At 38.7% G+C, this 13,954-nt stretch overlaps 1 protein-coding gene across 2 annotated transcripts in view; it reads left to right on the forward strand.

Moving 5' to 3' along the window:
* The first annotated feature begins 141 nt into the window (after positions 1–141).
* LOC149803425 (oxidized purine nucleoside triphosphate hydrolase-like) overlaps positions 142–13,954 on the forward strand; it is a 44,146-nt gene continuing 30,333 nt past the window's right edge. Inside the window, exon 1 of one of the 2 annotated variants that reach the window (XM_089953132.1) lies at positions 142–261. Coding sequence is in view for 1 of the 2 variants with exons in the window: in XM_089953131.1 (XP_089809257.1) it covers positions 250–265 (16 nt within the window). In the remaining variant the exon portion in view is untranslated. Of the gene's footprint in view, positions 266–13,954 lie in introns of both variants that reach the window. The other variant, XM_089953131.1, reaches the window with a different exon arrangement.

The raw sequence follows: 13,954 nt of genomic DNA on the forward strand, positions 1-13,954 counted from the left end.
TCAATTGTTCTTTTTCATTGACCTCAACGCTGATGTTTAGCGAAATAAATATACTTTGTATCCTACCTCATCATGCGTGTCACACACTGTCAAAGAGAACAGTGTTAGATTCGTCTATCTGAAAAGAAGAGAACCATTGCGTTAAAGGAAGATAACTGTACTCGAACTAAACAGTTGACCTTTTACAAAATTTATGAATCCAGGGACATCGAGGAGAGCAGACGTACTTTGGGTGCGCTCTATATCAACATGAAACTACTTGTTCGTAAGCTTTTATTAATTCATTAATTACATTGATTTCATATGTTTGTTGCTTATCAATTTAAATTTCGTTTGTAGCAACCTGTAATTTTGACACAGAGTGCTTTTTTTGAATACATGACACATAGTTTTACACAACAGCATGAAACCATATGAGCGAAAATCAGGTCGCTCTTAGGATAGGCTGATAAATAATTTGGACCACATCCGTTATCCATTATACCAATTAATCATTTTGTATTACTTAATTTTGCAGTTTGTATAATTGTGTAGTATAGAGAATCGTACCTTTTCTACTACAGTGTGTGAAATTTGGAAACATTTTGGGAATTTTTTCTCCAAATAGTATTATGGCCCAGGGACATAAAACTATGTATAAAGGGCAAGACTTGATCAGTACTTTGCAGTTAAAATAGAGAAAGGGGATGGGAGAGATATTTTAATAGCCTCTCACCCCAAAGGATGCCAACTGCTAGATTTCGGGGACGTTACAGATTGCTCCCGACATTCAGTCATAATCACCGCATTCAAAGCGAAAAGATTACCCATAGATGAGATTGAGGGAATACAAAATGGAGGGAGAAATAGATTTATTATCTACCCCAAAGACTATGACACACCCCTATTAAACATGGGGCAAATATACATTAAGGGAATGACAGCAAAGGTGTCAGAAGCACTCCAAATCACCAGAGGGTTAGAGCCAAGAACAAGAGACGTAATGGTCTCGGGGCTCTCCATGGAAGTTGATAACGAAGCACTGATAGACAAAATAAAACAGAAATTCCAGATCAACATTAAAAACCAAAAACATGGCAACTGTGTGGGGGTACCAGAAAATAAAAACCGGGGTAAGAATCATTACAGTTACCAAAGAGGACGCAGCCAAGCTCCCAGCATTTTTCTATGTTTTGGGTTTCCTGCTAAAACGTGGTACAAGAGATGTGAGTACGAGTGTCACTGTACGCGATGTAGGAAAACTGGGCATGCGCCCAGTGACTGTACAAATCCGTTAGCCCCAAGCACATATGCAAGTGCGGCGGCTACAAATACAACAAAAACTGTTGATGAGGAAATAAATGGCGAAAATTTGATTGATTTCGTAAATACGGACATAATTGACCAGACAACCTCACAACTAAATGACACAACAACCACGCCTTATGGAAACACTCGGACACCCACAATAAATACCACCGGCAAAGATCTAGAGTGGGAAGACTTTGTCACCCCAGAAAAGACCTGCCGTCCAGGAACCCCCAAATACGAGGATGAAATATTGGGGGAAAAACCCGTATTTTCTAATACAACTTGAGGATGAAATTATCCAAGAGAGCGAGGGGAAACAAGAAGAGCCACCAGGAATCAAGCCCATGACATCGACATCAACACCGGCGCAGAAGCGCAAACACGCCACGTCGTCGCATGACTCCTCCCCTGAAGGGGAGTTGAGCTATGTGTACCAAATACTAAACAAAACCCAAGGAATAGTAATCCCGTAAGGGCTAAAATCATGAAAAAAAAAAAGGAAAGACAAAGACAAGGACATTGAAGCCACTACAGAACAAACAAAAAAAAAAAAAACGAAAATGGAACTGATACGGAAAACGAAAGCGAATACGAATCAGATATGGAAACCATAAACGACTCACAGCTTACGGAAAACAGCAACCAATCAAACGAGGCTCTGGGACCAATCCAGAGTCTCACAGGAATGTAAACATAATATAAATACAACAACAAAAAAAATGAATATAACAACTTTAACTGAAATACATACAATTAAATTCTATATAAAAGTGATACGGCACCTGGGAGTGAAGCAAAAATGGAAGAAACAAATTTCCGGATAGCTATTATCAACAACAATGGGATAGACAAAGCGAACGCAGATAAAATACCCAAAGAAACAAACTTTGATGTAATAATGATACAAGAAACACACAATGGAATTACGCCAGAATTCAAATTTTTATTAGAAGACAAACTTAACGCAATAGTGATATGCAACAATTTTACAAATAATTATATGGGGGGGGGGGGAGGGCGGGTAGCAACAATAATAATATTTTGTATAGAAAACTTATCTAACTACCTACAACAATATTCGATGGAAAATCTTATCATGGGGGAGATTTCAATTGGGATGGGGACGAAATTGACAGAACGACTGATCTAACAACAAGTGACAAAATATACCGACCTGAAATGACACATTAATAAATAAACACAATTTACATGACATTTATAGAAAACTGATCATATTAAGAAGATAATTTACCTTTAACTATAAACAAAACCAGTCTAGCAGGATTGATAAATTTTACGGGAATTTTTGTGATCCATTAATATATATTAATACTGCAATAACCAACCAAATACTATCAGACCATTTCATGGTCACTATGGACCTAAATATGAAAAAAAGAGAAAAATGGGGGCCAGGGCTATGGAAACTAAATAATAAGATTTTAAATGACAAAGAATATGTAGAAATAATAAAAAAAGAAATCAAAACCTTCAAAAATGAAGAAAATATTAATATAATAAATGATTGGGATGTTTTAAAAACATAATAAAAACAATATCTATTCAGTACTCAAATAGAAGGGCGGTAAAACAGAAAAAGACAAACACGAACTCAAATTAGAACTAAGCAAAACAACAAAAGATGATGAAAAAAACGACTGACAGACAAAATTAAAATCATTGAAGAAGACGAAAATCAGGGGAGAATAATAAGGGCGGGATAATTTACAGAGATCTACAACGAGGCAAAAAACTTATATAAACAAGAATAATTTAGAAAAAGGGGTGATACAATTTTAAACAAAGTCAAAATAAACAATGTAACCCATACTGTAAAAGAAGATATCCTAAATATTATTTCCCAAGATTATAAGGAACTATACACCACACAGAACATAGACTTCAGCACAATCGACTGCTACTTAAAAAATGTCGACTGTGAGATGACATCAACAGTACATAGAGACCAATGTGATGACGTCATCTCAGATGAAGAAATCACAAAGAGTATAGCTACACTCACTAAAAAGAAATCGCCAGGGAAAGATGGACTCACCGTGGAATTCTACCAAAAGTTCAGAATAACGCCGATCTTAAACGCTTTGTATAATAATATATTTTTAAGTAAAAATAAAATGACTAAATCTATGAGGGAGGGGGTTATCACAATTATATACAAAGGGAAATGGGATAGAGACGAGATTAAAAATTGGAGGCCCATATCACTTTTAAACACGGACTATAAGATTTTGAGTATGATTTTAACAAATAGAGTAAAGGGTGGGATTAACAAAATAATTAATGTGAATCAAACTTGTGGGGGAATATGGAGGGATATACAAAACAATATTTTACACATTAAAACTATAATTGACTACATAAATGAAACTGGTACGAAGGGTGCTATGGTACTCTTAGACCAAGAGAAAGCTTTCGACCAAATAGAACAAAACTATATACAGAATGTATTAAAATAATTTGGTTTCGGACCCAACTACCCAGTGGCGTCAATCGGGTTGGTCTCACCCAGTGCGGTAGCTCATGGTGTCACCCCCATGGTCCTCCTTCCGTAACAGACCATACAGAATCCTTAGTAATGTCATTTTGTTGTCACCCCCCTCTGATGGTGTCACCCGGTGCAGTCCGCACTCCCCGCATCCCCCTAGCGACGCCACTGCTGTGCCTGCTAGTCATGTATTTAACTATGATCGGTTATCCGCTTATGAAATCCTACTAGACCGAGCAGTGTGTGCTCTGCAAAATTTGCAATTTTTCATTTTGGTGTCACCCCTCTGAGATGGTGTCACCCGGTGCGGTCCGCCCCCCCCCCCCCCGGCCCCCCCCCAGCGACGCCACTGCAACTGCCGGAAATGGACCGAAATGCTATACACTGGAATAATTTCATGTGTACAGGTAAACGGGAAATGCACGAAAGAATTTGAAATCAGTGAGACATGGATGTCCACTATCAATGCTATTATACGTAATGACAATATAAATCCTAAGTTGCAAGATAAGAAACAACCCAGAAATACAAGGCATACAAATACTAAACCTAAAAAAGAATTAAAAAGCTTCAACATGCAGATGATTGCACCAACTTTATAAGAGAGGGGAAATGCTATAAGCATCTAGTAGAAGAATTTGAAAATTATTTAAAAAAAGATACATTATATATTGCCAAAAGTAGCAGCAGGGAAGTTGAACAGACCAGTGCGTCCAGCCAAAATAAACCTTCCTACGAGAACTTTCTCCGTAGAAGCCTCAGAAAGCAGAAATAACGCCTTCTACGGGAGCTAATTTTCATGCATTTCAGACCAAGTGCATCGGGTGGTCGCGCCGTGTGTGTTAGTAAATATAGCGTCCAGGACAGGAAAAATAAATGTCAGGAAATAATTTTTTGTGTTATTTTTTTTGTTGCATGGTGGGGCTGCTTTTTCATGAATAAATTTGATCAAGACCAATTCGATACCGACTTCGTGGATCATGAAGATTTATCGTGATGAAACCATGCGGCGTTGCCTGAGCGCGGCTGAACAAATTTTTAAATTTATTTATATCCATGTCGCCGTTGCACCAGGTCTGATGGATATTTCTCAGCGTGTGCGTGTCTACGCCATTGAACACCGATAAAATGTTGCAATTATCTCTAATCACCTTTGGAATTTGCGTATATCTCTGTGTCACGTAAATAACATCGGCGTTCTTGTGTCTGCCACGCGAAAATATCCTAGCCGGGTTGGTCTGCTTGTCCAGCATAACGTCATCGAAAACAACAAGATTATTAATATCACCGTCCAAATTCTCCACGGTTGGAGCTTCATTGATGTCTGTGATGAATTCGATTGTGCCTTCGTCGGTATTGTCGCTAAATTCCTTTAACACTTGATAACAACGTTGATCGTCCACGGATGGTGCAACCAAATACAACTTGTCCCATTTTAGCCATCGCATGATCAAATTCAATAACAATTGCGTTTTACCAGATCCCGATGGTCCAATGATTATCATTCTGATCGAATTCGGTAATACCGCATGATGTTTCACCTGCTCGCGTCGTTTCGTGGCTGAAAAATCAATTACATTCATGTTACTAAAATACATGGATCTATATTGTGTTAAGTGTCACACACACACAGCTACGATAAATCCAACCGAAATCGTTACACGCAATAACAGAAACGCAATTGCAGGAGAATGTGAAGTTTGTAAGACGCGCAAGTTCAGATTTGTAAAAAAAAAACTAGAAGAACCACCGGAGGAGATATCGCAGCCTCCTTGACAAATCTACCTGGGACCCCCTGGGCAAAATATCCCGGAGAAAAGCATCTGCCAGGGTATAATTATTGTGGACCCGGAACGAGGCTCGATATCAGACTCGACGATAATGACCAACCAAAGCAAGGTGAAGATCCGGTAAACGCAATCGATAAAGCTTGTTACTACCACGACCTCGCATATCGCAGCGGAGATTTACAACAAAGACATCTCGCTGATATCAAGCTAATTCACGCATTAGACGCGATTCCTAATAAAAGTTTCAAAGAAAAATTGGCAACTTGGCTGGTAAAAGGCGCGATGAAAGGCAAATTAGTGTTCGGCGCTGGTAAATAATATGGAACAGATATATTATTCTCCGCGAGGATTCTGGCGAGGAAAATCAGCAATTGCCAAACTCGCTAAAGCCGCTAAAGTAAAACAATCCGTCGCTGAATCGTGGCTATCAAAACAGGCAATTTGGCAAATATATCTTCCTCCGCCTAAAAAAATACCGTACGCAAGTTTCACCGTCAGTGTCCCTAATGAGGTCCATCAGGCTGATCTAATGTTTCTTCCTCACGATACCGTTGACGGCGTCAGGTACAAATACGTTTTGACCATCGTCGATATCGCCAGCAGGTACAAGGAAGCAGAGCCATTATCGAATAAAACAGCGACGGAAATTGCTAAGGCATTTAATGAAATTTATTCACGATCCCCGTTGACATGGCCAAATCTTCTTCAGGTTGATCCAGGTCGAGAATTTCTTGGCGCGGTTACTTCATTGATGAAAAAAAATAATGTGAAAATCCGACGCGGTATCGTAGGTGTTCATCACAATCAAGCTATCGTCGAAAGATTCAATAAAACTCTCGCAGAACGATTATTTGGATACCAATACGCGCGTGAGTTTATTCAAGATAATCGATCTCACGATTGGGTATCAAGATTGCCTCATGTAATTAACGCGCTAAATAACGAGACGACTCGAACAATAGCAATGAAACCTGCAATTGCAATTACAAAATCGAATATACCCCTAAAGCGAGATTCCACAATTCAGCCTGTACTAGGTAACGTCACAGTCAGGTATTTATATAAAGAAGGCGAGGCTGAAGGAGGAAGAAAAAGAGCAACCGACCCAACCTGGAGCGTCACAACTCACAAAATATCCACCGTAACAAGGTCATCAGGAAGACCAGCAATTTATATTCTAGATTCGTTAGCGCCACAACGCGAATTTACCAAAGAAGAATTACAAATAGCACCCGAAGATACTCAACTACCGCCAGCGTCACTAATGTAGTTTACTCGAATTCGTCCTAGTTGAGATAATTTTCTTACTCTCGACACGGCTAAATATACCAAATTTGACCAAGAAATTCTGTCATCGACGATCCAAACTTGGCCATCTACGGTCAATCCCTGTGATGAGTGTATCGTTGTTGCGTAGCCTAATTTCCACGGTGATTTTTCTGCATTTATCGCGTCATTAACAAGGTTAATATCAACAAAGATAATATCATTCAGGACCAAAATCTTTTCCTCTCCGCATGGCAAAGTAACGTTGATATTTTGTCGTCGAGTATTAGCGGGCCTGTAGCATAACGGTACCTGCAGTGTTGGAAATTTCTCGCAATGCAGCTTGAATAACATTTCCTGAATAATATCACGAACAATTTTTCTACTAGCAACGATCAGATGATCAGGACGCCACAAATTTAGAAAATCGCTCATCGGAGTCTCATCGATTATTTTCCTCATGACGTCACACTGAATCTTATTCGGTTGTAATCGAATCAATTTTTTAAATTCGGTCAACAAAATATCTGTAGATCTATAATCATCGTCAATTTCTTCATAATAATCAACGAAGTTTCTAAGCCATTCGTGAGGCGATTCACCATCGATAGGATTAGGTTGGCCATGATCGCCGCACATTATCACAGCGGTATTTTTCCCTCCCAGCCAAGCTAATATCGATTTTAATATATCTAAATTTACCGTGCAAATCTCATCAAATATTATGATCTTGTTGATATATTTGTCTCCCATACGAACCGAGACCCATGATCCACCGCTGTATTTGAAATAACTGTGATACGTGCACGAATTAACGCCACGCTGCTTTATTTCTCGCGCTAATCTATGTGTCGGAGTCAATACGATCATATCGGAGTTCACAAATAAGTTTATTACTCGCGTTGTTTTACCGCTACCACCAGGCCCATTTAGGTAAACAAATTTGCTGCGTGAAATTGGATCGAACGCAGATGCGGCCGCCGAAGATTCTCCAAATTTACCTTGATGAAATTCATCGCAATCTTCGACATCGGCGTCTTCACAATAATCTAGGATATCCTCGTTTTTTGTCCTCCAGGTTCCCCATGAGCTACCATCGGTGATTAAATTTTCCAACCTATCTTGGTATTTTTTATCGATATAAAACGAATCCGTCGCGACCCTTACTGCGATATCAGAAAATTTATTTATCATCGAGAGTAAATTTATACTTACATAGGCGAGCATCGACGACCGCAAATGCGTATATTGCGCTGATTCTCCGTCAAGGTAGCTAATCACGGTACCTAATTTTGCTCCATCAACGATAATATTCTCTCTGTTACAAAATATTCCTCGTGATACCGTATCGGCGATTATAAAATCCATCTCGGCGTCGTTGATAAATAACCTAGCGTGTCGATGTTTGTGATCAACAGATCCACCTTGAGTAAATTTGCCAATTATTTTTCTTCCTATATCTTTCGCGTTGTCACAGTCCGTCGGCAACCACACATCTGTTTGTTTCCTGTAAGATATAATCGCCTCACTCACCGTCAACGACATTAACATCGACGAATCTAGCATATATCTCAATAACACCGTAGGGACCCAACGGCGTTGAGAGAAATGCTTGCCGAACCAAATATAGCAGATTTTATGTAGATTTTCAGCAAACTCGAACGACGTAACACAAGCAAATCCGGTCATGACAAAATCAGGCAACGGTCCGTTAATTGCTACCCTTGTCATCTCGCTGGTAGGATGGCCGAATTTAGCAAAATAATCTGCACAATCGCCATATCCAAGAAAACTTCCAGGATAACACGCGCTCATGTCAACGGAGATCATATCTTCGAAATCGTACTTGGTATTCCACAAACCACCATGGCCATACTCGATACAGCTAAGTTGAATATCAGCGAGAAATTCGTTCCTTGTAGGCTTCCATGAGTTTTTCTCTCTAGCGGCATGAGCGGCCACAGACGGAATTGTGAAGCAATTCGTTAATAATTGATCGGGATTCGACGAATATTTCACCGCGAGTTTTTTCATCGACTCGTGTAATATTTCGCCCCTGTAAATATCGCCGCATGGCAGGATAAACTGATCGTATCTTTCCTCGCTCGAGAATAACCATATCGATATTGGATCAGATGCGCTTAATGTTTTGATAAATCTGAACATATCATCGGAATTATTCTCCGCGAAATTCTCAACATCTACAGGATAAAATTTAACCACACGATCCCGCGGAAATATCATTACCGAATGCGACCACGCGTGGGAGTTATTATCGATAATCTCGATTGGCGCTCCTCGGGATCTGTACGGCGACGAGTATAATATTTCTCCCGATAACGTTTTCACCGTGATTGGAAATTTAAGTTTTTTACTCAACGCAGCTACATCGTCCACCGATGCACCATCAGCGACATTCTTCGCCCACGCATTAATTTTATCTAGCCTTAATTGTGTCAAACCAGATCCACGTCGAGCATTTTTCATGTGCTCGATAACACGTTCAGCCACGCAGTTTATCATCGGTGATTCTTTCATCGCAGGTAGATTTTTCACATCCGGATTATTATTTAGCCGATAAATTCCATAAACGACTGCGCTGGCTGGATAAGATCTAGCATAATAAGGGCCATCGATTCCCAGTAATAATCCAGGCTTAGAATTTTTATCAAGAACAACGTTTTTCTTACCACCACGCACAGGATCTCGCTTATCACGAATAATCCAAGTATCATCAGGCATTTGTGCGATAAATTTTATTCCAAAGATAAATCGCTCTTCTTTGTGTTCGGTTTTTATATGCTCGATTATTTTCTTAGCTCGCTCCAGGTTCATCGTAGCATCGATAGAATTTGTTTTCCAAGTCGACCAAGTGTGAACAGCTCCATCATCGAAGAACTCTTTCTTGGCTCGATCAACCTCAGGAATAATATATTCTGCCTCATCAAGATCAAATATATCCATGATTATATTTTAGACATATGTTTAAATTATATGCATTGCAAATGGATACTAATCGGCTCAACAAATAATTGTGACAAATCCTGCAGAGGCGATTATTGCGGCGCTCACATACATGCGATTCGGCGTGGCAGTAAAGGACCACAGCGATGTTTAGTTTGTCAAGTTGGCACGCGAGGGAAAACTCGGTTGTGTTTGGCTTGTGGAGGAAAGAATTATCGAGAATTGCGCCGGTATTACGAAAAAAAATACTCGTCCGTGATAACATGCGAAGAAGATTATATTAATCGATTTCAAGCTAATAACGATTTAGACATATAGATTATCATATATGAGCCTGAAATCAGAGATTCCTGAATCAACAATGACACACGAGTTTAAATCTCACCCAACGATCACTGGATACGAGGCGTCGTCCGATGGTATCGTTAGAAATATTAGAACAAAGAATCGGGTCGGTAAGGTTTGTAATTCAGGTTATCTTATTTTTACCATTAACAAAAACAAAAAACGAAGATGCGCAAGTTATTTTTGTCATAAGTTTGTATTTGAATGTTTTCACGGACCAATAAAAGTCGGTCTTGTTATCGACCACATCGACGGAGATAAGCTTAACAACAAACTGTTAAATCTTCGGGCGGTAACTCCGAGTGAAAATTCCAAATTTGGTAATACCGGTGGCGTACGGCGACCATCTAAGGCGGTTAAATCAGTAAATCGAGAAACAAGCGAGGAAATTGTATTCACGTCGATGAGTGCCGCTGCAAGATATTTTAGTATTAATCCAGCATCGGTGCAACGTGCGACAGAAAAAATAATCAACGCGACGTTTTCCTACAAATTCGGCGAATGGTTCGAATTTTACTATATTCCGATAATATCCGATTAAAAATCTCAGGATTTTCTAAAATTAAATTGAAGATTACAAATATAAATATAAATGAACGAGGAGAATATAAATAACATCATCGAAGCCATCGAGGATTTAAAAAATAAAAATGTAAATTTATCTTCTGATTTGGACGCAGGTAAAATCCGGTCCGAATTTGAGACAATCGTCCAAGAAAACTCGAATACAGGTACACGCTACCATCTGAATACAAGTTTATAAAGAAAATCCAGATTGCGATGTATCAATCACTTGCGACCGTCAGCGATGATCAAATCGAGGATTTTGTTAAATTATCAACGCTGGTAGAAAAAGTAAGGTCGAGTTTATCAGACGAGTATGAGTCAAGAAAAATTACCAGCTCGCGCGTCAGGCAGCTAAAAAAGCTGGTCGATGAGAGTAAAATTAAAATCGAAGATTCTTAAGATTCTCGAAATTAGAATCGAAGATTCTTAAGATTCTCAAAATTAGAATTAGAATCGAAGATTCTGAAGATTCCTGATTCTTGCCACAAAAAAAAACAAAATTTCAAGAATCTCCGATTCTAATTTTTTTTTTATTTTTTTATTCATTTTACTGAAATTGTGCAATTTTCTTGTTTCTGACTACCATTTACCCCAACAAATTTACGAAATTATATAAATTGCACAATTTGACGGGTATTTACCACAGCAGATTCACGAAATTATGTAAATTACTCAATTTGACGGGTATTTACCCCATCAAAAACATAAAATTACACAAATTTCTTAATTTCCCTGATTTTTATTATTTTTTTTTATTATTTACTAAATTAATTTATTTACTGAAATTGTACAATTTTCTTAATTTTGACGGGTATTTACCCCAACAAAAACATAAAATTACACAAATTACTCAATTTGACGGGTATTTACCCCAACAGATTTACGAAATTATATAAATTACTCAATTTGACGGGTATTTACCCCATCAAAATTAAGAAATTTACTAATTTTGAAAAATTTCCTGGTTTTTATTTATTTTTTTGGTTATTTTTCTCTGGCGGGCAGATTTTTTACGATCTCACCAGCAAGTTGATACTCAGTGTTTCCCCGCGTATATCAAGCAAATCTCCATTTTGATCCGTCAGTTTGAAATTTATCTTCGATAATAATCGATTGTGGCATCGCAGGTAAAACGGATTTACTGGCTCTTTTATTATCAAAAATCCCGGAGAGGCGCTAGGTGAAAACGAATATAAGATAAATCCCTGCTGCACCTGCTCTGACACAGACGCATCTGCGTTATAGCTACCTTCAACGACATCCGCGTGAAGATAAATCGCGATAACCTCCGTTATATTAACGATACCTGGCGAGATATGCCGTCCCTGCCCGGTAGGATCATTATTGTGTTTGAGAATCGATTCTGATTGTATTTTTTTAGTCCACGCGGCATGTAATTTCGGAAATAAATCATCGATGGTATCAGTAACAGATTTTCTCATTTTATCAACGTCATAATCAGGAAATTTGAAATTTAGTAGCGTTTCCCCGGTTAATCCAAATACTCTCATGAATTTTTGTTTTTCTCCTGAATTTCTGATCAACGTGAAGCTGCTAATCGGAAGAACATAATCGGCAATTGATATATCATCGGTTATCGCCCGAATGAACATGTCGTGATAATATTCAACATCATTCGCGAGTTGATTTAAAATCTTCACACGTCCGATAATTTCGCTGCATGAACCTGATTTATTTAAGATGCATTCATGAAAGGATTCCCGCAATAAATTTAAATGTAATTTATGTTCTTGATTAAATTCGTCGATGGTTCTTCTTATCGAGATGCCTTCTATGGGGAATATTGTCCTGTTAATGTTAGTAGCGTCGAAGATTTTCACGCCGGGGGGAATTTTGGGAAGAACCAACCACGAGAGAATTCTTTCGTCCCTAAAAGTAAAAGCGAACATTAACATGTTAAATTTGTGGATATTCATGATGTTGATGGCATTGTGGATTAGAGGTTTGTGTCTGATAGTTCCGTACCATCCTTCGTCGGTGATAAAATCTGATTTTTTTGGCTCCGGTAGTTCTCGAGGAGCTTCTTCGTGCCAACCTAGAATAAAAACATCTGTTTTTTGGGGTTTTGCCAGAGGTGTGATTTCGGGCCAACCTAGAACTGTCCTAATCGATGACTGGTAAATATCAACGATATACGGCGATTTTACTTCGATGATCGATGACATTGTTGGCTCGTGTGCTAATATTTTCATTCCTGGCTTAGCATCGCCGGTTATATTCGATATTCTACTGGTTATTTCCTTATCGATTTGCTCAATTTCGTAACTGCCTGTTGGTATGCCAACGACGATCCAATCGGGAGTTCCATCGGGACGATTTTTATTGGCAAAAACAAGCGAATTGTTCGATGATAATCTACCAAATGATTTCGATCTAATATTGGGCCAGCTGTTATAGACGCGTAACTGTGATAACGCAATTTCTTTAACGCTAATTGGTATTGGAAAATCGATACTAAATTCTGGCCTGGTTGAGCTTGCCGATATCAGCGTTGTTATCGGCGGTGTCGTGTTTGTCACGATTTGAGTTAGTTCCGACATTATTGATATTCATTTGTTCAATCTCAGAGTAGATATTTATCATCGCGGAAAATTCTAGATCGGATATAACGCCGTCGTTGAGACTCTCAGAAAGCAGCGATGATAATTTCGAATACGCCTCGTTGACCTGGGATAGTTTACTCGTGTACAGGGACAATTTTTCATTTGTGCATGAGGATATTTTTTTTGCGATAATATTAAGAACACCAGCGATTGTCGTTGTCGATGAGATTATTATCGTTGCTACGATTGGTGCGATTGTTGTCACCACGGATAAGATTATTCCCGCGCCGGCGATTATTGCGCTTACCGCGTACACGGCGACATCGATGGCAATTAATCTGCGTTGATATTTTTTTATTTTTATCTGATATTCGTCGAGGAGCTTTTTTAACGAATCCTGCCATGAACGCGCCTGATTGTATCGGTAGTCCGATGCGGTCATTTATTGATTAGGTTATCCAATCAAATGATAATGTCCTGATAATATATTCGAAAATTACGAAATACTTGGTTGGTTCCGTCACGGATCTGTCTGGCGGCTCTAAAGTAAATGTTTCTTCGGTATTTTCATCCAGTAAAATATTTAAAAATCCGGAAAAATCATCGGAGGCATGGCGCCATTTGTATAATCTTGGTATTATCTTGAATCTTATCCTGGAAAA

Source organism: Sinohyriopsis cumingii, chromosome 3, assembly GCF_028554795.1.
Source record: "Sinohyriopsis cumingii isolate HCF-2022 chromosome 3, ASM2855479v2, whole genome shotgun sequence".
Classification (NCBI taxonomy): Eukaryota; Metazoa; Mollusca; class Bivalvia; order Unionida; family Unionidae; genus Sinohyriopsis; species Sinohyriopsis cumingii.